The sequence below is a fragment of the Xenopus tropicalis genome, chromosome 4 (genome assembly GCF_000004195.4).
Source record: "Xenopus tropicalis strain Nigerian chromosome 4, UCB_Xtro_10.0, whole genome shotgun sequence".
In the NCBI taxonomy this organism is placed as follows: Eukaryota; Metazoa; Chordata; class Amphibia; order Anura; family Pipidae; genus Xenopus; species Xenopus tropicalis.
Window position 1 is genome coordinate 80,254,663 of NC_030680.2, and position 23,256 is coordinate 80,277,918.

Here is a 23,256-nt window from a genome sequence, read left to right on the forward strand (position 1 = left end):
AAGAGTTAACTTACCCTCCATCTGTTAGGGTAGGGGATAGATTATAAATTATTATAGATGTCAGGTCAGGAAAAAAAAAATTAATGTCAGCTAGTGATTCTTTAGAACTGTATAGTACCTGTGTATAGTGCCTGTGTATAGTGCCTGTGTATAGTACCTGTGGGATGAAAACTGCAGCAAAAGTTGAGAGTTGGTTCTTAGGTAAAGTTACAGCTGCAGATTCTTCTTTTCAGTCTTCATTTCTGTTTCCAGTTTGCAAAATCTCCCAATCCCTGTGTGCATCTGTGCTCTGATTGGTCAATTTTACTGTCTGTCAAGAAAGCTGTGCTCTGATTGGAGAATCCACAAGAAGAAAGATCCAATCGGAGCACAGCAAAACGGGCTTGCAAGGAACAAATTTCCAGCACAGTGCAGAAACAGAGTAAGGATTTTTTTTTTGTTTTTTTAATGTGCCAAGCAGGTTTGGGGAGGCTTAGCCTCCCCTAGCCTTATGGAAAATCCGCCTATGCAGGGGGGGCAGTTAATCACAGTACTGATACCATTTAAAGCTTACACAGGAGTAAGCCATCAAAGCAGCCAGACAGGTGGGGGGCCACACAGAGGGGGGTCGCGGGCCGCCAGTTGGACAGCACTGCACTAGGTAGTTCCATAGCAGTGGATAAAGGGACCTAGCTGAAGTGGAAATCTGGATAGGATTTGGAATGAATACTAATATTAATTCCTGCATGCACTTGGAACACAGAATCAAGGTTTTCTTTAGCCTTGTTATTAGGTGGGAGATAGGTCTGAATAAAACTGTTGTGCTGCAAAGAGGGGCCCCAAAAAATCGGAATGACTGGTGTAGGTGGACAAGCTAGCTGCATTGTAGTGGGTGGGAAACATGCTACTTTTATAAGATCACATAACCAGATGGAGGTCTCATTTTTTTATTTATTAGCAAAAAATATCCAAGTTATACATGTGTGAAGCAGGACATTTGTTATATTCATTTTTTTTTCTTATCAATACAATTGTCAAATAGAAAGCTGTCACAAAAATACAGTACACATACTATCACTGAGCAATGCAAAAATGTTCCACATTCAACAATATTGGTTTAAATTTGCCGCGGCTCAAATATTTCTGTAAATATACTTTTAACTCTTAAAATATTCATGTGTAAACAGGATAGACACTTAAAAAATGCTGAAAAAATAACGTTTTTTTTTTCATTTTATGAGCGCAGATCTCCTGCCTAGTATGAATTATTGTCAGATGCTTGATATTAGACATTTTTGGATAATGGAAATGACAATGCTTAAAGCATTTCAGATAAATAGAAGTCCATTTATGTATTTATCGTTTGGTAATAATGATAACAGTGGCATTTTGTGCCCTATTGCTTGTGTGACCCTCAGAGACAACAGTTACAGTAAACACCAAACACCCTTTCCTGCCCGCAGTTGCTCCTCTTTTATATGTGAGAATCAATTGATGCTGGGATCGGTCATAAATGCCTCTACTAGTTGTTCGTTGTTATATAAAATTGCTATTGTAGTTACAGCAGCTGTAGGCCTGTTCTATGTGACTGTATTAAAATTAAATTGTGCTTTATTGTTTTGTATAATAAAACTATAGTAGACAGTGAAGATAAATGCTTTTGATATAAGATAAACAAGCTACGCTGCTCTTGCTTTTATTTATGTGATTGACACTAACTCTATTCACACAGAAATCCTTGATGATCAGTTGGCATGCTTAAAAACATCAGTAATGTCCTCACCTCTAGGATATCATGTAGAAGAGCAGAATGATGGCTACTGCAAATGCTATTCTACTGCAGACCTACAGTGCTTTGCCTCTAGTTGCAGGACAGCCATTTTTTTTAAACCCAGGGCTACCCAGGTAACTAGTTTGCCAAGTGTATCTCTGTCCAATATGGCTAGCTCTTGATAGGAGCTGGCAGAGGCAAGAAGTGAGTCCTGTCTTTGTTTATGTGACAAGGCTCAGAACAATTGGTTACAGTGCCAAATGCAGTCTGTGCTGGTGTGTTTAAAGTCTAGTACTGGCCACAGGCTGCACCATTGGGCAACATCACATGACACTGTGGGGCAAAGTTTCCTATCTGGTAGCCATACACAAATATTAGATTGGTCCTTTAAAATGTAAACAGTGCTGTAAACTATTCTCTCCATATTAGGTCCTTTAAGAGTATTATAAACAACATAAGTGTCTTTCATTACTTGACTGAATATAAAAGTATAGTAGATTAGCCTGATACTAGAACATGCACAACTCCCTTTATACAGAAATGCACGCACAAATAAACAGCAATACACACCAGAAGTTATTTTTGTAAAGCAAAAACACATGTAATAGGTACAAATAAATCATAATGCTTTTACATTTTCTATTTACAGTCCCAGGCACATATCATTTCCCATAGTTTTTTCTTACACTGTGTTGTAACACTCTCTTGCTTTTACAACACAAAATATGTGATATTGCAGGGACATGCTATGCACAGGAGGTCTGCATTAATCTGTCTATGGCCTGTACTGGCATTATGGAAATTCCAGAGGACTGCTGCAGTGCTTTTTATATGTCCTGTATGGAGCAGTTTGACACTTTGTGAACTAGAAATGGAACAGCCTGTTTTGAATCTAAGGGGCTGATTTACTAAGACATGAATTCGAATCCGAATTGGAAAAATTCCGATTGGAAAACGAACATTTTGCGACTTTTTCATATTTTTTGCGATTTTTTCAGCGCCTTTACGACTTTTTGGAAATTGTCGCGACTTTTTCGTTACCAATACGATTTTCGCAAAAAAACGCGAGTTTTTCGTAGCCATTATGATTTGCTCGTATCTTGTCGCGACTTTTTCGTATTGAGCGCTCGTAAGCGGCGGGCGAAACTTTCAGACTTAGCATGATTTTGGAAGCCTCCCATAGGACTCAATGGCACCCTGCAGCTCCAACCTGGCCCAAGAAAAGTCACCATACTGAAGCCTGAATGAATCCGAACGCTACGAAAAAATTGCAACATTTTGCGCAACTTTCGGAATGGCTACGAAAAAGGCGCGACTTTTCGCGCAAGTTTTAACGCTACGAAAAAATCGCCAGATTTTGCGCAACATTCAGAATGGCAACGAAAAAGTCGCGATAATTTTCCGAAAAAAACGCCAAATACCGATCATTACGAAAAAAAACGCAATCGGACGCATTCGGCCGGTTCGTGAGTAAGTAAATGGGCCCCTAAGTCTTGATAATGCCCCACCAGGAAAGCAGTTGACCAAATGTATGTTAAAGGGGTGGTTTACCTGTAAGTTAACTTTTAGTATGTTATATAATGGCTGGTTCTTAGCAGTTTTTCAATTGGTCTTCATTTTTTAATTATTTGTTTTCCTCTTTTTTTTAAAAGGGGGTCACTGACCCCAGCAGCCAAAAACTATTGCTCTTTGAAGCTACAATTTCATTGTTACTTTTAATTACTTATATTTCTATTCAGACTCACTGCTATTCAAAATCAAGTTCTCATTCAAACCACTGCCTGGTTGCTATGCTTATTTTTGACCCTAGCAACCATATAACTGCTACAATTTTAAAACTGGAGAGTTGCTGAATAAAAAAAACCACAAACAAGAAAAAATAATGACCAAGTGAAAATTGTTTTAGAGTAGCACTCTCTACAACAGTGATCCCCAACCAGTGGCATGTTGCTCATGAACCATCTGAATGTTGCTCCCAGTGGCCCAAATGCAGGTGCTTATTTTTGAATTTCTGGCTTGGAGGCAAGTTTTGGTTACAGAAAAACCAGGGTACACTGCCAAACAGAGCCTCCTATAGGCTGCCAGTCATCATTTGGCTGCCAATAGCCAATCACAGCCTGTATTTGGCACCCCCAGGAACTTTTTGCATCCTTGTTCTGCTCTCCAACATTTTTATGTTTAAATGTAGCTCATGGGTACAAAAGGTTGGGGACCCCCACTCTACAACATATTAAAAGTTAACTTAAAGGTGAACAACCCCTTCAAGTATCATAGTCCAATTAAGAAAATGTTATAATAACATTTTCTGCTTCCATGGAGTCATGTATTAATCCCCATTGGTCATGGATCCACTTACTCTGTAGGTAAAAAACACAGCAGTCTTGTCTTGGGATATGCCTGGAATGCTAGATATCTTTATAAGCTGACCCATATGATGTAGGTCACTTGGTAAAAACTGGATTGAGTTTTTGCCTTTGTGGGTACAATATAGCCAACTTTCCACTTGCAATCCATTCAAATTCTGAAAACACTAGAAACACTTCTGGCCACGTAAATGTCAGGCGCATGTAAGTACCAAACGCACGTGGAATTCAGCATGTTGCGTTCCACCTGCATTTGGTGCTTACATGCACCTTTGTTAGTACAACCCATTAGGAAGAATGGAATGCAGTGGAAGGCAGGAGACCCACGGCAGGGGAGCACAGGAAAAAATGCTTGTGTGTATAAGCCCTTACAGGCAAAATGGCAATCGGGCTCCATGGGTGATCAATTTATTCAGTTGTCTGCTAAAACACCTGACCCTTTATTAGCCACACCCCCAAACATGTGCCACCAAGTATATAACCTTGTCAGTTTGAAGGAACTGTTCAGCTGATACCCCTTCAATGCAACTACTACATCAACTATTTTTTTCTTCACTTGCCCAATTTATAAAGGAAATTACTACAGAGTTGAACTTATATATTGCTGTAGTGCTGTCAACTTATATAGTGCTAACTGCTAAGCAATGAAAAACTGCAATGAAAGTAACGACAAATTCCTGTTTGGCTAAATAAGAGAAAAACCTGATGACTGATGACATTTATTTTTCTATATTAACAACTACACTACTTTGTCCTGAATTTGACACTTGACACTTTCTGTAGCTTTATAACCAATAACTTCTGTTAACGTGCGTCAAAGTAATTAGCCTTACTTGGATGTTAAAGACTGCCTTGACAAAGGCGCTTGAGCCGAAACGTTGGGGTATTCTCTCATCCACAGTATCTGCCTTCATATCTTGTTTTTCAGTTATTACACTGGGGGTATGTATTTATTTGCTTTTTGATGGATATACAATGTTTAAAGTTTGATACTTTTTTCTGTATCATGTTTAAATGAATAAAATGTTTTTTTTAATTATAAATACCTCCCTGGGGAAGTTTTTTCTGGTGTGCAGGGTTTTTGTGGGGTTTTGTTAAAGACTGCCTGCCAGAAGGCAGTATTAAATGCACACATGGTAAAGTGCAATAAGTGACAGCTACCCAAAATAAAACAATATGGGATCAATTACACATTATAAGCAGTGCACACACAATGCTGTTGGTACTGTTACCATCAAATTCTCCCTGAGTGCAATGTAATCAGCATATGGGATGTACTTTTAGATGTGAAAGGACAAGCAAGGTCTTTTCAATTAACTTTTAGCAATTTCAGAGCAGAATAATTGGATGGTTTAAAAATACATTTTGTACATTCATTCTATTCAATTTAAAATGTGTTACCATGCTCTGTTATGAATCATTTAAAATGTATACAAACAAATAAATGATAAATAGCTGGAAGTGATGCTCCTGAGCAGGCTAATATGCATTGCAAGACCTTAAACCTTTAAAGGTGATCTCCACACATAATAATAATAAAAAAAAAATAATAGCTGATTAACAAACCTAAAGGAAAACTTACTTCTGCATCAGTTCTCCTCTCTGAGTCAGTATTAAAGAACAGAAAGGCACACAGAAATACTGCTTTCAGCTGCAGTAACATTTACAAATAGCTGTAAGACTAGCGTCCCACGGAGAGATTAGTTGCTGCGATTTTTAAAAAGCGAGTTCCAGCAACAGGTCGCTAATTTTGTCTCTACATAGAGAAGAATATAATTTGCCAGTATCTAAACCAACGATAACTATGAGACCAACTATGAGACCATTTTTCGAGTGATTTTATAAAGAAAGCACTGTCATTCAAAACTACTGGAATCACTGAAAGTAAAACCCACTGAGCTCCCGGGAAGTCGCTGCGATTTCCCCATTTCACTGAATGTAATTTCTAATTGTGGGTGGGGAATATGGCACCTGGATTTGTGGGAAATAGAATCGCTCCGTTGTAGAAATCTATAGTAATCGCTTGTTAGGAAAAGACGAGTTGGAACTCGCTTTTTAAAAATCGCAGCGACTAATCTCTCCATGGGACATTAGCCTTAAGCAACAGTAACACCAACAAGTGAAAGTGTATCAAAGTAATTAACATACAATACACAAAAGCCATGAAGAAACAACCTGTAAATTATATCCTTATTATTATTGGTGCTCAGTGATGTAATTTCTGTCACATGACATACTGCAACTTATGTATATGTACCTTGGAGTTCCATGACCTGTACAAAAGCACTTGGCCTTTATATGGTCATGGAACTCATTAATGCCTTTTAATATCCTTATATTTCACAAAAGGGGGTACTTTATTTACTGTATAATGTACTGTTGCCCTGCAGAAACTACTATAGTTCATATAAACAAGCTGCTGTGTAGCCATGGGGCTGCTAAGTTGAAATTGGGCTAAATGGCACAGGTTACATAGCAGATAACAGATTAGTGCTGCAGAACACCATTGTATTCTCTAGAGCTTATCTGTTATCTGCTATTTAACATTTGCCATTGAGCCTTATTTCAACTTGAATGTTGGCCCCATGGCTACAAAGCAGCTTTTTTATTGAAACTACAGAAGCATTTCTTAAGCAAACACACAACTTTTACCAGTGTAGGCTAACAGTACATTAGATTTTATTTACTTTAAATCACTTTCATTTTTGACATTACTGTTCTTTTAAAACCATTAAAGATGAATGAAATTGGCAGTGCATTGGCGCATTTAAGGAATCAGTCACTATTACAAGTCAGTCTCTGTGAAATCCATTTGACAGGCTGTTACATTAGCACAGGTGGGCGCTTTGCTGATTCTTCTCCTGTGTAAACTACAGTGAGTTCTGCGCGACGTTGCAGACACTGCATGATGTCCTCTGCCAAATGTTCCACATTAGAATAGCGGACCTTCTCAAAGTCAAAGATATCTTTCAGGAAGAACATGACTTGATCCTGAACAGAAAAGGAATGCAACAGATACTGATTATTCCCGTATCGGTTTTTCTAAATGTATTTTTGCGAAGATAGAAATGTAAAACTGAAATCCATTAAAATAAGAGTTTAATAATGCTGAAGAAAATAAAATGCTCTAGCTTTCACTGCCTTTGTGAAATGATTTAAGTAACAGTGGCTCTGGATATGAGCAGCTGCTTTCTATTCTTATGCAAATGTCATGTGATACTTGCATTTATTATTATAAAATGTGACTTTAGAGATGTTATTTCTGAACATTCCAAGTCCTATAGCACTAAGGGGTGCAAAATGGTATACGTACTAAATGCTCATTTAATAAGCACTCCGCAGCACGGTGCTGGTGGGTGGCAGCCCTGTCCTTACCACTTGCTATAGGGCACAATCATATGGAAACCAAAGGTTCTTGTGTTCCATTCTGGAGCCTATAGTTGCTGACAGAGGGACAAAATGTAAAACCATGGTGACTTGCGTCTGCATGTAGCACTTTGCACCATGACCTGCTGTCTGTAAATGAGGTGCAGATTTTTTTATTATATAACTGTTATCCAGAAAATGTCAAATTACAGGTTGGCCATCTTTCATAAAGCCTATGGTAAGAAAATAATTAAAATTTTAAAAAATGATTTCCTTTTTCTCTGTAATGATAAAACAGTACTTTGCATTTGATACTAACTAAGCTGTGTGAATCCATACTGGTAGCAAAACAATTCTAATGGGTTTTAATAATTTTCAGGACTTAAGGTATGGGGAGCCAAATTACAAAAAGACCCCTTGTTCAGAAAACCCCAGGTCGAAAGCATTCTGTATAATAGATCCCACACCTGTATATTTATATCCCCAACTAATCTGTTAAGAGTGAAAGGCAGATATGTGCAGAGTGTGGCAACTGTTTTTTAACCACAGTGCTCTGTAACAAGACATGGACAAAAAACACATGGAAACAATACAGGATCAGTAACAACACAAAAAATTAAAAGGGATAAATAGAAGAGCAAAATATACAATGGCAGCAAGTATAGTCATTTTTACATTATCACCTAACAATGATACTTACATGGGTATGGACAGGTCAAAGTGCTACTCAGAAATCTTCAGTGTGATAGGCAGGAGCACATGCCACACTATAAACAGGAGGTTTATCTGTACAGACAGTTTACAACCTTCTGAAATGTATTTTATATTCATCAGTGATATTATATAGAAATAAATCCCATAAGATATGTAGAAAGGTTCCTATCTCTTTATGACATCTACAAAAAGTATTGTTCACGTTAGGGAAAATCTGCTTTAGCTTATGGAGCATATAATGCCACTGAAACAGGGGTTTTGGTTCCTGGATCCTGCCACTTGATTTTCCAGTATATTTATATCCCTGACATAACATACACCCAAAAAAAACCCCAAAATCATATAAATAGGCCTATATGTCCAGCTTTTACAAATCTAAAACTCCCTGCATATTCTAAAAGTTAAAGGAAAACTATACCCCCAAACAATGTAGCTCTCTATAAAAAGATTTTGCATTCACAAGCTTTTTTATATGTAAAAGCTGATTCATTCATAAACTATTCTCATAAAAATATACTTTTTAGTAGTATGTGCTATTGGGTAATCCTAAAAAGAAAACTGCCATTTTAAGAATTAAGGGCTGCCTCCTGGGATCATAGGATTCATAGTGCACACAAACAAGCCAAGGCGCACACACATGCTAGGCCCCATCACTCATTAATGAACAGAGTTCTGCCTTCTTCCAGTTAGAGCTGCATTATTTCTGGTCATGTGATCTCTGAGGGAGCAGAGTTTTCCTTAACTATTAACTAGTAAAGAACTGAAGATGAAGCACCAGAGCTATATTAAATCACTGCAGGATGCAAAGTACAAAAAGACACAAAATAACATTTGACAAACCTTGTAAAAGCAACACAAATCATGTAATGAGCTTCTAGGTCCCAGGAAGCCCCATGCCAGAACCGGGCACAACTGCTCACAAACAGTATAGAAATTTGCAAAAAATCCATTGGCCACCTGAAGTGGAAAATGGAGAAATGTTACTTCAGTCAACACCTGGATTTACTTTTTATTTTCTAATAGTAGATCGACCAGAACTAATTAATGATTGGTTTCTATGGGCAACCTCTTGCCTTTTGAGCATCTAAAGGTGGCCATACACGAGGCGATTTCGCTCGTTGTGCGATGAACGATTATATCGACAAACGATCGTATGGCGATCGAGTTCCCATACGATATGCCATCCACAGGCAACGATAATTCGGGAAAGATTTTGTCGCATCATTATCGTAAAATACCTACGATCGTACATCTACGTACGATCGATGTCGTTGCTGGCAATCGTGACATGCGCAGAGAACAATCGTTGAAAGACAAATGTCTGACACTCACACCAACTGGCAGATTTTATCGTTAAACGACCAAAATTTTTAAACCTGGCCGATCGATTTTGGGGACGATAATGTCGGCTCGTTTAGTGGGCCGACGATCGTTCGTACACCACCAACTATACGATAACTTAACGATAGCATCGGATCGTTCGGGAATCGGTCGTTTGTAAGTAAAAAATCGGTCCGTGTATGGCCACCTTAAATCATTTAGTTTCCCCAAGGGTCATAACAATATAATGCTCATATAAACCACCAGATTGTAGGTAAATGCCAAAATAAAGGAAACAGAGACATAAGCAGCCAGATTGCACTAAGTTCCTTAGTTGAAGTAACCCAGGAATTTACATTCTTTATTTTTTAATAAATAGAAAAAGCCAAACTGTAGCGACTGGACTGAAGAAAATTAGCTTTTTGATAGTAAATAAGATGAAAAATTATTGAAAATAGTATAGGGCCCTCACAAGCAACAGAACAGCTTGACTTTACTTTTACAAAGATTTTAAAACTATCTCAATCATTGTTGGATGGATACAACACCAGTTCTATATAAGAAACATTCATCACACATTAAATTATATTGTTGATGGTAGTGGTAAAAAAATGGCTCATTGATGCGGTCCTTAGTCTGACTGCCCATATGCCTGCCATTTTTATTCGATCTTTGGCCAAACAATTGAATTAGCCTGGTATCGCCCACCTTAGGTGGGCATATGGAGAGCTATATATATATTTTACTTAAATACTCTCTGTTTATTATTAGCTGTTCTTTATAACGCCCTTTGTTTTTCCCAGTTGGATGGGACTGTAGGTTAATGTTTTTTAGATGAGGCCAGGTTTGTGGACAAAAAGCAGTACAGAGCCCTACACAACTGTTTAGTCCATACCAAAAAAAAAAAAGAAAGCACTGTCATTCAAAACTACTGGAATCACTGAAAGTAAAACCCACTGAGCTCCCGGGAAGTCACTGCGATTTCCCCATTTCACTGAATGTAATTTCTAATTGTGGGTGGGGAATATGGCACCTGGATTTGTGGGAAATAGAATCGCTCCGTTGTAGAAATCTATAGTAATCGCTTGTTAGGAAAAGACGAGTTGGAACTCGCTTTTTAAAAATCGCAGCGACTAATCTCTCCATGGGACATTAGCCTTAAGCAACAGTAACACCAACAAGTGAAAGTGTGTCCCTTTTTTTACCCAGAATATTTAATAGTTCTCACAGTGTCAGGTCAAAATCTGTCCTCATAAGACAACAGAGGGTTCCCAAATTCGTCTGACTGGAAGCAATACAGTAATGAATACCAGACTTGTAACTGTATGGCTGGTTTACCTTTATCTGTTGCTTCTTCTGCTTTAGAACAGACCAGCAGCTTGAAGTCACAGCCTAAGCACAAGAATGAAAACCCCAATGGGGTTAGGTAATAAAGCAGTGAGTCTCATTTATTAATGATAATAAAATAGAAAAGTACACACAGGGAGAACAAACATAATAAAGTGAAAACATAGAGGGATTAAGCCCTACATGGTAAGAGACAATAGGAAGTAGGACCCTGCCCTGTAGAACTGAATAGAAAGCCCTATGGCGTTAACTGACAGATCTTCTTATGGACTGACTGGTTGGCTCCATGTTCAGCCCATATACTGTATGTAAACTCTCAATATGCAGGGGTGCAGTTACCATGAGATAATATGAGAACCGTGCCTCAGGCAGCAGCGCCCCGCAAGTTACCAGGGGTGGCAAAAAGCCGTTTCTGGTACCCATAAGAGCCAAAATTCCTATCTTTTAATTGGAATTTTGGCTCTTCTACACTAGCTTATAGTGCCCTGCTCTGATACTAGAAAAGGTAAGTGTGAGAGCAGCGTCCCAAGGGCCACCTCAGGTCGCCAGGGGCACAAGAATGCCTGTTAGTATGTGCAGAGTAATAAATATTACTTCCATCCTGCTGAAGACATTAAAAGAATAACTATCCCACCACTCTCCCTAACAGCCATGGAAATGAGGTGAGCTTCTCATGCCGTAGTGTGATGCAGACATTAAAGGATTAAAATTGCTGAAAAAAAATGAAAATCTACCAAGTTGATTTTTTTGCCAGTTACAGTATTTTTGATCCAAGGGTTTGCCAATAACAACAAGAAAACAGAACATACTTTGTGTCTTTTTTTTCTCAGTCTGGGGCTGTGGGGAGCAATTTTTTCCAGACTTTAAATATGGCAATCTGATACAATCCCTGGATGAACATCAGTGCAGAACTAAAAAAGCCATAAATCAGATTGCCCTTCTTTCCAAAAACATATCCAGTCGTCTCTATTGTGTTGCTCTATTCTATTTGACATCTGCACAGCCTATTTTAACTAAATGAAAGTAACCCTTTCCTGTGTGATGGTGAAACCCATTACTTTGTTCAGAAGACAGAATATTCTTGCCACTATGAAAAGCTCTATAGAATAAAAACTCTGGTCTTGTGCCTTCCATGTAGTCACACTAACATTTCATTTTGAATACTGTTGCATTTGTGACTAAAAGCGGATGGCCAAGCTAATAAATGATGATTCTAACAGATTACAGGGCAGGGATTTTTCAGTAGATTGAAGTAGTTTTGAAGTATCCAGGAAAAGAGAGAGCCCTCTGCATAAAATATAAATAGGTACATGCTGAAATTTATTTTCTTTATCCCTAGAATTTATTTGTTTATAAGGCACAATAGCAAATTGAATATCCTGTAAATTCTGTCCTTTTCAATGGTGCTTGTTAATTTTACCAGTTATAAATTGTGCTTAGTGATTTGTGGTGCATAATTCATTGAAACTTGCACTTTATAAAAAATACATTTCATGTGTGTGGCATGGGGCACGTAAATACATTTAGAAGCCTTTTGCAGCACACTTCCAAGAAATGACAGCCCTGGCAGTAACGTGCCATCTCCCAATGGCATATTTTGTTTTAGCTTCTTTTGTATAAAATGTATTATCACTAATTCAGTTTTCGCTGGAACACAAAAGAATGTGGAAAAAGCAGGTGATATTTTTGTTCAGCTTTCAGATAGGACAGCTATAAAATAGGTCTGCCAGCACCCAGAGCTTGCCCAAATATGTACTGAAAGGAATGAATTTCAGAATACTGCCATGAAATACAATGCATTCATGTTACAAAATGACTTCCTGATTCACTGAGCGTTTATACAAGGGCCCAAGGACTTCTCTCAAATAACACAATCTCTGCCACTTAATTAAATAATAATTGATAAACTGGCTCACCATGTGCAGGGGTTGCAGGAGAACAGCCTTGGGGTAGAACTGAAAAATTATGCAGGAAATTACCTCTCATGTGGGTCTTAACCCCCTATCCTTATAGATTTCAAGCTTTTCTGGGCAGGGCCCTCTTCACCCTTTTGTATCAGTTATTGGTTTTTACACATTAATAATAATATGGGAGAGAATATCTGCCTGTCTGCAAGCTAATTTGCTTTTGCAAATGTGAGAAAGAAGGTTGTAAGAATTGGTCAGGGGGAGAAAAGGGGGCAAAGAAACCATGGGGTAACAATGCTGTCACTCATCCTCTTTTTGGGCAAGATCTAAGAGTCTCCAGTTACCCTAATCTTTGTTTTAGGTTTTATTATCACCAAAGTTCAGACTTGTACTGTGAAGTTTAATGCTTAACCTGTGAGATGCCATTTGCCCCTCTGTCTCTATTGGCAGTGTAATGTGATGCCTATTGGATGCTCCTAAACTTAAAATGTCTCCTGCCAACACTATAGTGATGAGATGGGAATACGTACATTTGCTTCAGTTCTAACTTGCAGCAGGAAAAGGTGGAATCTGCCAATTTACAACCTACTTCTACTACTAGTTCTGCTGTAGGAGTTATTTTGTAATGCTTAAAAGAGGGATTTTTGTTAGCTTATTTTTTGATTTAGATAAGTACTGAGTATCCTTAAGACACTTCACCAGCCATCCAAGATTAGTCATTGACTGCCTTGATGCCACTTGTCTATAACTAAGGCTTTCCTTTTCAGGTCTGTCCTGATTGGCAGCTGATGTCACTGGCCCTCCCTCCGATGTAACCAGTTCCAGCTTTCAACATCATCCATTCCACCTCCCCCTCCAAAGCATCCAATGGAAGTATAAAAGCTATGTACAAAACTGAATGTAATAAAACACCACTCTCAAAAGTACTATCATCAATACATGTAGTTCTTTACTATTGCCTTGCACCAAAATGCCAAGCTGCAAGGTAAAAAGTACAGGGGCCAGGGACACAAGGGAGCCCTGGATAATTTCCTACCAAAAAGATGTGTTACTTCCAGTGGGCCCTTTGTGTTTATCAAAGCACAACAAACCTTTTCCGCACACCCTAGCTCTCCAAATTTGAACGCCCGGTGCACACTGCTGGAGGGATCGGCACCATCCCAAAACTACTGGAGCAACAAAAAGCAAAATGGCACTCAGGGCTGCAAGGGAATAAATCCTTTAAAAAATTTTATTGTGGAGGTGCAACGTTTCGAGGCCCTTTGAGTTTATCAACTCCACACTGTTGACCTGCACCTAATGGATTGCATGCTTACACTGTTCCCTCTACCTCACGCCAGAAATGACAAGATCGTTATACACACAATGATGCAGATAATGGTGGGATTTACCATTACATAAGATTAACTGCCCCGCATGGCGATTCACATGAAAGTTATAGTAGTGCTTACTACTTTAGGGCTCTCGTGTACGGGAAGACTAATCTCCCCGATATGACATCCCACAGGCGAAAATGTAAATTGCCTGTGGGATGGCATACGTGGCGGTGCGATTTGCGTAAATCGCCAAAGTTGCCCCGTCGATTTCCGCAAATCGCGCCGCCGCGTATGCAATCCCACCGCTGATTTACATTTCCGCCGGTGGGATGACGCGGGCGACTAATTTCCCCGTATACCAGAGCCCTTAGGGACAAACTATTAGGGTGAAAACAGACAAAGATACTAGTAGCAGCTACTGGCGGCTATAAAAACAGACAATGCTGATCATTTACTGTTTATAGTCTCAATGTGTGTTTAGCAGAGGCAATTCTCAGTATTGTCTATAGTATGCTATTTTCCGGAGTTTAGTAGCCTTAACAAGTAGCTGCTAATAAGTAGCTCTGTGTGTCTTCACCCTTACACCTGGTGGGGGGTGAGGGGAGCTGAGTTGTGGGTTTAAACATGGTGGTTTACATGCATATTTGTGCATATGGCACTGTAAATACATTTGTAAATGAGCACTACATTTTTTTGGGGATGGATCACTTTTGGTAGCAATATTATATTGCATGTGTAGGTGAATTTATCTAACTGTATAAATGACTTTCTCTAGCTGGTGCTTTACATAATCTGCAACAGAACAATTAAAGCAAACAGCAGCAACTTTAAATTCTATTTGCTATTTAATTATTAATAACTAATTACATTGTAACACAATACAACACTTAAGCATTTAATATAATTAAGCACTTTTCCATTATGAGGTTAAACACAGCATGTGAAAAGCTAATCTCTTGTGAAGGGCCTTGTTTCCTTATGAGGACTGCCCTTATCAGTAACACTGTGCAGACACCAGTTAATTTAAAAGCTGAAAATAGCAACAACTTACCGTCTCTTTAAAGGAGGAGTTTAGCCACCGGTTCCTAACAACATTCTGTATTGATAAAGGAGGATTTTCAAGATCTTCCAAAGAATCCATCACAATGAAATCCAAGACAATGTCATAGAAGTTAATGCATTTCACCTGCATGCAAACAGAATATAATATTGTATACTGTGAAAATGCAGTCATTGTGTATATAATTCAGTTTAGAGCAAGGGGAACATACAGTGGCTTGCAAAAGTATTCGGCCCCCTTGAACTTTTCCACATTTTGTCACATTACAGCCACAAACATGAATCAATTTTATTGGAATTCCACGTGAAAGACCAATACAAAGTGGTGTACACGTGAGAAGTGGAACGAAAATCATACATGATTCCAAACATTTTTACAAATAAATAACTGCAAAGTGGGGTGTGCGTAATTATTCAGCCCCCTGAGTCAATACTTTGTAGAACCACCTTTTGCTGCAATTACAGCTGCCAGTCTTTTAGGGTATGTCTCTACCCGCTTTGCACATCTAGAGACTGAAATCCTTCCCATTCTTCTTTGCAAAACAGCTCCAGCTCAGTCAGATTAGATGGACAGCGTTTGTGAACAGCAGTTTCCAGATCTTGCCACAGATTCTCGATTGGATTTAGATCTGGACTTTGACTGGGCCATTCTAACACATGGATATGTTTTGGTTTAAACCATTCCATTGTTGCCCTGGCTTTATGTTTAGGGTCGTTGTCCTGCTGGAAGGTGAACCTCCGCCCCAGTCTCAAGTCTTTTGCAGACTCCAAGAGGTTTTCTTCCAAGATTGCCCTGTATTTGGCTCCATCCATCTTCCTATCAACTCTGACCAGCTTCCCTGTCCCTGCTGAAGAGAAGCACCCCCAGAGCATGATGCTGCCTCCACCATATGTGACAGTGGGGATGGTGTGTTCAGAGTGATGTGCAGTGTTAGTTTTCTGCCACACATAGCATTTTGCATTTTGGCCAAAAAGTTCCATTTTGGTCTCATCTGACCAGAGCACCTTCTTCCACATGTTTGCTGTGTCCCCCACATGGCTTGTGGCAAACTGCAAACGGGACTTCTTATGGTTTTCTGTTAACAATGACTTTCTTCTTGCCACTCTTCCATAAAGACCAACTTTGTGCAATCATGTATGATTTTCGTTCCACTTCTCACGTGTACACCACTTTGTATTGGTCTTTCACGTGGAATTCCAATAAAATTGATTCATGTTTGTGGCTGTAATGTGACAAAATGTGGAAAAGTTCAAGGGGGTCGAATACTTTTGCAAGCCACTGTATTTCCTTTCCAGGGAAAACTTACTATTTTGTAAAGGGTTTTGTAATGAGACAGTCTGGTGTCAAATTGATCTGTTGCATGCCCACAAGGATGCTTAAAATGCAGAATGTGCAATTCTTACCCCTCGACTAAACAGTTCTATTTCTGCTGTATCCCATGACTCAGACTGCTCCAAGAAACACATCATTTCAAAGTAGGCATCTTCAAATTTCTTTGGGTTCTGTGAATAAAACAGGGATACAACAAAGAGACCCAATGATTTGCAATCATAGTAGTAGAAGGGTATTCTATGCATACAGTAAAAGAGAGCTTTTTTTTTTTTTTACTCTTTAAATGATTATATATCATTAGCCATCAGCTTACAGTGTAAAGAGTTAGGAAGCACTTGCTTTATACCAGGGAGGCTGCATCCCCCACCATAAGGGCTGGTATTTAAATAAATGCACTGGTATGTTAACAGCAGCTGCCCACAATGCAACGCATAGTTAAACGACAACTCCCAGGACCATTCCGGAGGTCTGTCGGTTGGACAGACATATTCAGATTCTAAATACACTTAATCATTGTAATGCAATGTAATAATATATAATTTTACTTTAACAAATGACAATGTCTTGGTTGCCCCTATCTTCACTTGCCCAAAACCAGTCCAGCTTTTATATAATCTGTGTGTTTGTTATTATTATCCTATATATATAGAGTGCTGACATACAACGGAGAAATTGTTTACCATTCACATTAGTCCCTTCCCCCAGTGGAGCTTTTCATTAATCCCTATCACCTTCATAGTTTCTAGTAGCTAAATCCTACACATACTTTGATGCTCAGTGGTTAATTCCCTATGTAGGAAACTTCTCCAATCAGAAGCCGGCATAATAAGGGATGGCTATATCTGTGCATGGTTCTGGAGTGACAGTGCAGTGTTCCTGTCCTCAGTAGAGTGCTGTGCACCCTCAGCAGCCCCCTCCACCATAGGTCTTTATCACTTCCTTGTCAGAAATGTAACATGGATCCAATAATAGCAATATGGTACATACCAATATAGCACGCTTTCTACTCTGTTCCCTACAGGGCCTATCGCAGTGACATATCAGTGAAGGCATGGAGTGAACTGCATGCTGGAGTTATTCTGTTTTGAAAAGCCTCCCACTTTGGGAACTGCCAGACATGCAGTAATAAAAATCTACTGCAGGAGATGTCAGAGAAAAAGATTTCTCAAAAGTACGCTCATGAAACATAGAGGAAACTGGAACGTTTCTCAGGGGAGCATTGTCTGCATAATTCATTTGTGCTGTGGTTTTTCATCCCCTCGAAGGCAAATTTAAACAAATCTTGAGATTCTGCCAGCATTTACTGAAGTAGCTAAGACTTCTTGACAAATTGAGGGCACTGGGCAGAGTGAGACTGAGAGAAAAGTACTAGTACCTCTGTGGCATTAAATATTTCCCTTGCTAATTGCTCATATGAAACCTGTAATTGGGTATTTGGGCAAAAAGGAAGAAAGCCAGCCACACTTCTAACTATACTTCATCTGATACTGGCTAACAGTAATGTAAACATATTGTGCAGTTTGTTACTGTTACCAACAATAATGGTTTTGGTTGTATCCCTGTACAGCGTAATGAAACATTGCAGGGAACTGACTTTTCTTTCGCACTATAATGTTCTGTGTGTAGTCTGTGTTGTGTGGTTCATTTTATTTTCCATAAACTGACATGACAGTAATTACACTAAGATGTGTTGCTATGGATATTAAAAGTGAGGACAGATAAGGGCCACCCTGTCTGTCATGTATGTTGTAACTGTGTCTGGGAATGCTTGTTCCCTCTCTGAGACTAAACTCTTTCATCCTTACACAGTCTCCAACTGATCACCAATGTTTTTCATTTATAAAAGCCACTTGCTACTTCGGCCCATAGAGTTCTCAGTTATTCTTCATTTACCTATAAATATCATCTCTGTTTTTTTCATTTCTCTTCTTGCGTAAGGTTCTTAAGTCTGTACAGAGAAGACCAATCCCAATGAATATCTGCTAACTGAATTACGTAGGTCTGTGTGGTGTAATGTGTGCCACTGGTGTTTGAACCTGGTCCATAAGAAACATTAAACATATGTTTTTTCCAGCTGTAGAGGTTGCATGTCAGATGAACTACAATACTAAGATGCAAAGAAACGTTCTTTTTCTCGGCAGGAAACAAATTTGATGTAGTGAAATACCTGTATGTATTAATCATATTCAGGATCCAGGAAGTCTAAGCACTGGAACATACATGTTAATATTTACATTTTAATATAAATGCATCTACAATTCCCGAAAGCCTCCTTGTGCCTAAAATATGTATTCATGCTAGTGTTTTCCTTCTGTGATGTACAGCACTTTCTGGATCACTGCCTGGAAAATGCAGCCATGATTTGCAATCTTCTCCAATATCACACCGCTGCAGTTCCAGTCTAGCCTTGATTAAGTATCAGGATTATCCAAGATCCGTTTTGCATATGAAGCTAAAAATAAATAAATGTACTAAGATGCTATTTGCTCATTACCATTTAAATATAGATTAAAGTGACTTTAAGGGCAGTGGCAGATGGGGAAATCAGTCACACCGCGACAAATCTTCTGTGCCGCGGGCTACTAATCTCCCCGCAATGCCATCCCACCGACACAAGAATGTAACTCGCCAGGGGGGTGGCATACGCGTCGCTACGATTTGCCAAAGTTGCCCGAAGTTGCCTTGAGAATAAACTTCGCTGACTTCGGGAAATTGTAGTCGCCCGTGGCAATGAAGATTTGTTGGGGGGCGACAAATCTCCCCATCTGCCACTGCCCCAATGTGAGGAATGCCCTTTGTTAAGGGTGAAGACACACAAAGCTACTAGGAGCAGCTACTTGTCACAGCTACTAAACTAGACAATGCTGAGGCAATTCTCAGTATTGTCTATGGCAGGGTATTTTCTGGCATTTAGTAGCTGTGACAAGTAGCTGCTACTAAGTAACTCCATATGTCTTCACCCTAACAGGGGTTATTCACCTTGAAATTAACATTTAGCATCAAGTAGCCAGTTATATTTGAAACAATATGCAATTGTTCTTCATTTTTTTTTATTTTTCTGTTTTTTTAATTACCGTATATACTCGAGTATAAGCCGAGTTTTTCAGCACAAAAAATGCCTCGGCTTATACTCGAGTCTATATACGCTGCACTGACATTCGTCTCCCCCGTGTCTGCCCGTGTCCGCATGTGTGCACGCACATGCGGACGCGGGCAGACACGAGGGAGACGTGAATAATACTAAATGACCAGTGGGTCTCTGGATCAATAATCTGTATGCTACGCTTAAGCATTTTGTACATGGATATGAAAGGGTTCTTGAGAATATATTTTCAAATTCATATTGGTAATGCAATCACAGATGCAAACATAGCATGAAATAATAATCTATAACAATCTATTTTGCAAGGTAAAAAAATATTTGTCACCTATTGACTTTTTTACATGCAGAGCTTAAAAGCTGGGGGCCAGTGGGCTAGATGTGACTTTCCAAACATGGCCTCCAACATGTGCAAGATCTCCATATACTTCATTGTATATACCCCAACATATGTGAAATAGTATATAGTTGACAGCATTGAGACGAATGTCAGCACAGGATAGGTCGGAAGTGTAAGGACCAAGGGCATATATAATTGTTATAAGTGTTTTTGGCTATAGTGCCCCTTACTCCAGTGTTTGTGTATATGTACCTTGCTACTCTGTATATATATATATGCCCTGTTGCATTGTGGTATATGTACCTTGCTACTCTGTATATATATATGCCCAGCTGCTCAGTCTCCATGGGGTATATATGCACTGTTGCCCTATTACTGGGGTATATTTGCCTTGCGTTGATGGCTACATGAAGTTTATATTAAAGGACAATGAAAGGTTAATATAAATTAAAAGTAAGTCTAAAGGCATTCTTTTTAAGTACTTACTGCATATCTAAATTCCCAGATCCCTGCTTGCTTCTCTGAGATATTGTGCTGGCAGCCTACAGCAGTGTGAAGACTACAGTGACATCATTGAAATCTCTCTTCCCTTCCTGTAGGCTGCCAGCGGCAGCCTTCCTATTCTCTGAGCATGTGTGTAACTTGATCCTGTCTCATGCCCACCAGCCAATCAGAAGCGGATCTGGCAGAGGGGAGGGGGGGGAGGGAATGAAACACATGTGCAGTATGAAGCAAGGAGGGAAAGGAAGGGAGAATACCTTTTTAGAAATGGCTGCCTGTTCTTGAAAATGTGAAGTAAGTGTGACTGAGTAAATATTTGATTAGGTGAGCCAAAAGTGTGGCGTTTTTACTAAACAATAGGAGGACTATTGGGCAGTATGCTTTTTAAATTTTGACTTGCATTCTCCTTTAATAAAGGGTCTAAGATTCTGATACTTAGTATGGCAGTTTCAAGGCAGGAGGGTCAAGGGGTCCTCCATCCACCTTTCCCTAATCTGCAGCTGCCAACATTATATATTTATGAAGAGTTCACAGGGGGTCACACTGAGTGTCCTCTATTAATTATTTGATTATTAAAACTTAGCAGTAGCTGCTGCATTTCCCACCCTAGGCTTATACTCGAGTCAATACGTTTTTCCAGTTTTCTTAGGTAAAATTTGGTACCTCAGCTTATATTCGGATCGGCTTATACTTGAGTATATACGGTATTTAACTTTTTGTTCAGGAGCTCTCCTGTTTGGCATGTTATTAGCTATCGGGTGGCTATTATTATTATTGTATTATTATTATTATTGTTATTAAGTTTGCTTGTGAGGAAACTTTATTGCCTGTGGGAAAGCATTCTCAGGAGAATTAGTTGCCTGCTGTAGCAAATATTTATTGCAGGCAACTAATCTACTGGTGTGCCAGTATTCAAAAGAAAAAGGTTTAGTGTGCCTTTAGAGCTTATCAAAAATAAATAAATAAATAAATAAAGTTCTTTTAAGTCTGTATCCAAAATAGTACACTTTCCCAAAGTCTCTTTGGGAAATTTTTCAATTTTAGCGATCACATGCTGATCATCATAAATGTCACCGTGGGTGTATAGTGGCAAGCAAGCTTGTTACACATAGTTTTAAAATGCAATTTTTCTTAAAAAATAGCATCTTAAAACTATGTGTAAGGAGGAAAAAATAGTCCTAAAACTGGTTATCAAATGTCCTTAAGTCTAAATTTTGTCTTAATTTTTTCAGTATATATTCATGAAAAAAACCTACTAGGTCCTCTGTTAGTTTCAGGGATATTTGTGAGGACCACATGTGTGACTAATGCCCCATTGCTGGGGAAAGGACCAACCAAAAGATACAGTTAATAGATAAGTATATAACTAATGCCCTTATAGCTGGTGGGTATCCAATTCCCCATTTTGTTTATTTAGTTTATTTTTTGGAGTGTTGTTTAAATTGCTCGCTCTACATAAATGAAACAACAAGAGATTAAAATGTGTATTTTACTGGCATATTTTAGTGTGTTTGAATATTCACTGGCACTTCCAATGCATCAAAAGAGTTGGGTCCTGCGCTATTAAAGGAGGTATACCTTCAGTTGTCTCAATAGTGCCCTTAAGTCTTCCCATATTTATCCTGTTCAGATGATCAGAAGCCAAACAGGAAGAAAAAATGCTGAGCTCTGTAAAGAAAGTTCCCATAATGCCTCGCTCCTGCACAGACACCGGGACCAAGTGAACATGCTCAGTTAGTTAGACTATGAGTCAGCTTCCTGCTGATTGGCTCAGATCCACACTACTAAGGGGGGGGGAGTGAGCTCTTAGGATTCTTGAGGGAGGGGGGAGCAGGAGAGAGCAGGAAGCTGAAAGCTGCATGTCTCTGGCAGCGGAAAACAGACACAACTAATCTTTTTACAGAGAAGTCAGTGCAGCGTTTCTGTGAGTGCTTATGGCTGTATTTACATAGACCTTTCTGATAAAGCTTACTTAGTTTTTATCTTTCCTTCTCCTTTAAACCCTGCTATTGAACCCATTTGTGGGTGACCAGCAGGCAAATTATCATCTAATATTAGCCAGGTGATTGTTTGATTTTGTATCTTACAGTGAAATATGTTGTATTTTCCACTACTTCAGTAATATACAGTAATATACAAATCCACATTAAAAAAAATTAGATTACCTTTCTAGCTTTGACAATCAAAGTTGACAAGAGTTTTCTTCCTGTGCCCATTAAAAATATTCTATTTTCTCTTTGCAAAAAAATTTCCTTAAAAGTAAAAAAAAGGGAAACATATTTAAAATGTTGCTTTTGCAATTCATGGACATTTCTTTTTCATTTTCACTGAGCTGAATGGCTAACTCCCAGAAATTGCATTTGTAAGGCCAACTGTAAATTGCAAGTTATACAGGGGTCTTTTGATTATACAAAAGCTGCAGGTTGCACATCTTAGAAGGGTAACTGTACTCCAGTTTTAGTTCTATTTTTCTTTATATCAATCTTTTTAAGACACGTTAGAGCTCACTTATGATCAATAATCACAGCACTAGAAACATTGGTGTACATTGACCCAACCAACAAAAATATCTTTGGGGGCCCTCGTTTATGACATTTCTGCTGTATACGCTCTATACATCACTAGCTAGAAAATAATAAAAAAAAAAAAACATGAATTATTTGATTACAAAGGAGTCTACAGGAGATAGCCTTCCCAAAATTCAGAGCTTTCTGGATAACGGATTTCCAGATAATGGGATAATATAACTGTGCTGTGTATTTTTATGTATATATTATTGTATTGACCTGTTTTTTTCTGTTGATTTATTGTTTTGCTGTCAGGCTTTACACAGTACAGTG

At 38.8% G+C, this 23,256-nt stretch overlaps 1 protein-coding gene across 2 annotated transcripts in view; it reads right to left on the reverse strand.

The window, feature by feature from the left end:
• Positions 1-912: 912 nt before the first annotated feature.
• miga1 (mitoguardin 1) overlaps positions 913-23,256 on the reverse strand; it is a 50,952-nt gene continuing 28,608 nt past the window's right edge. Inside the window, exons 11-16 of one of the 2 annotated variants that reach the window (XM_012960600.2) lie at positions 22,582-22,668; positions 16,547-16,645; positions 15,135-15,269; positions 10,852-10,905; positions 9,034-9,150; positions 913-7,104 (exon numbers count right to left, since the gene is read on the reverse strand). In XM_012960600.2, coding sequence (XP_012816054.2) covers positions 6,937-7,104; positions 9,034-9,150; positions 10,852-10,905; positions 15,135-15,269; positions 16,547-16,645; positions 22,582-22,668 — 660 coding nt within the window. In that variant the 3' untranslated portion in view covers positions 913-6,936. 2 annotated transcript variants of the gene reach the window in all.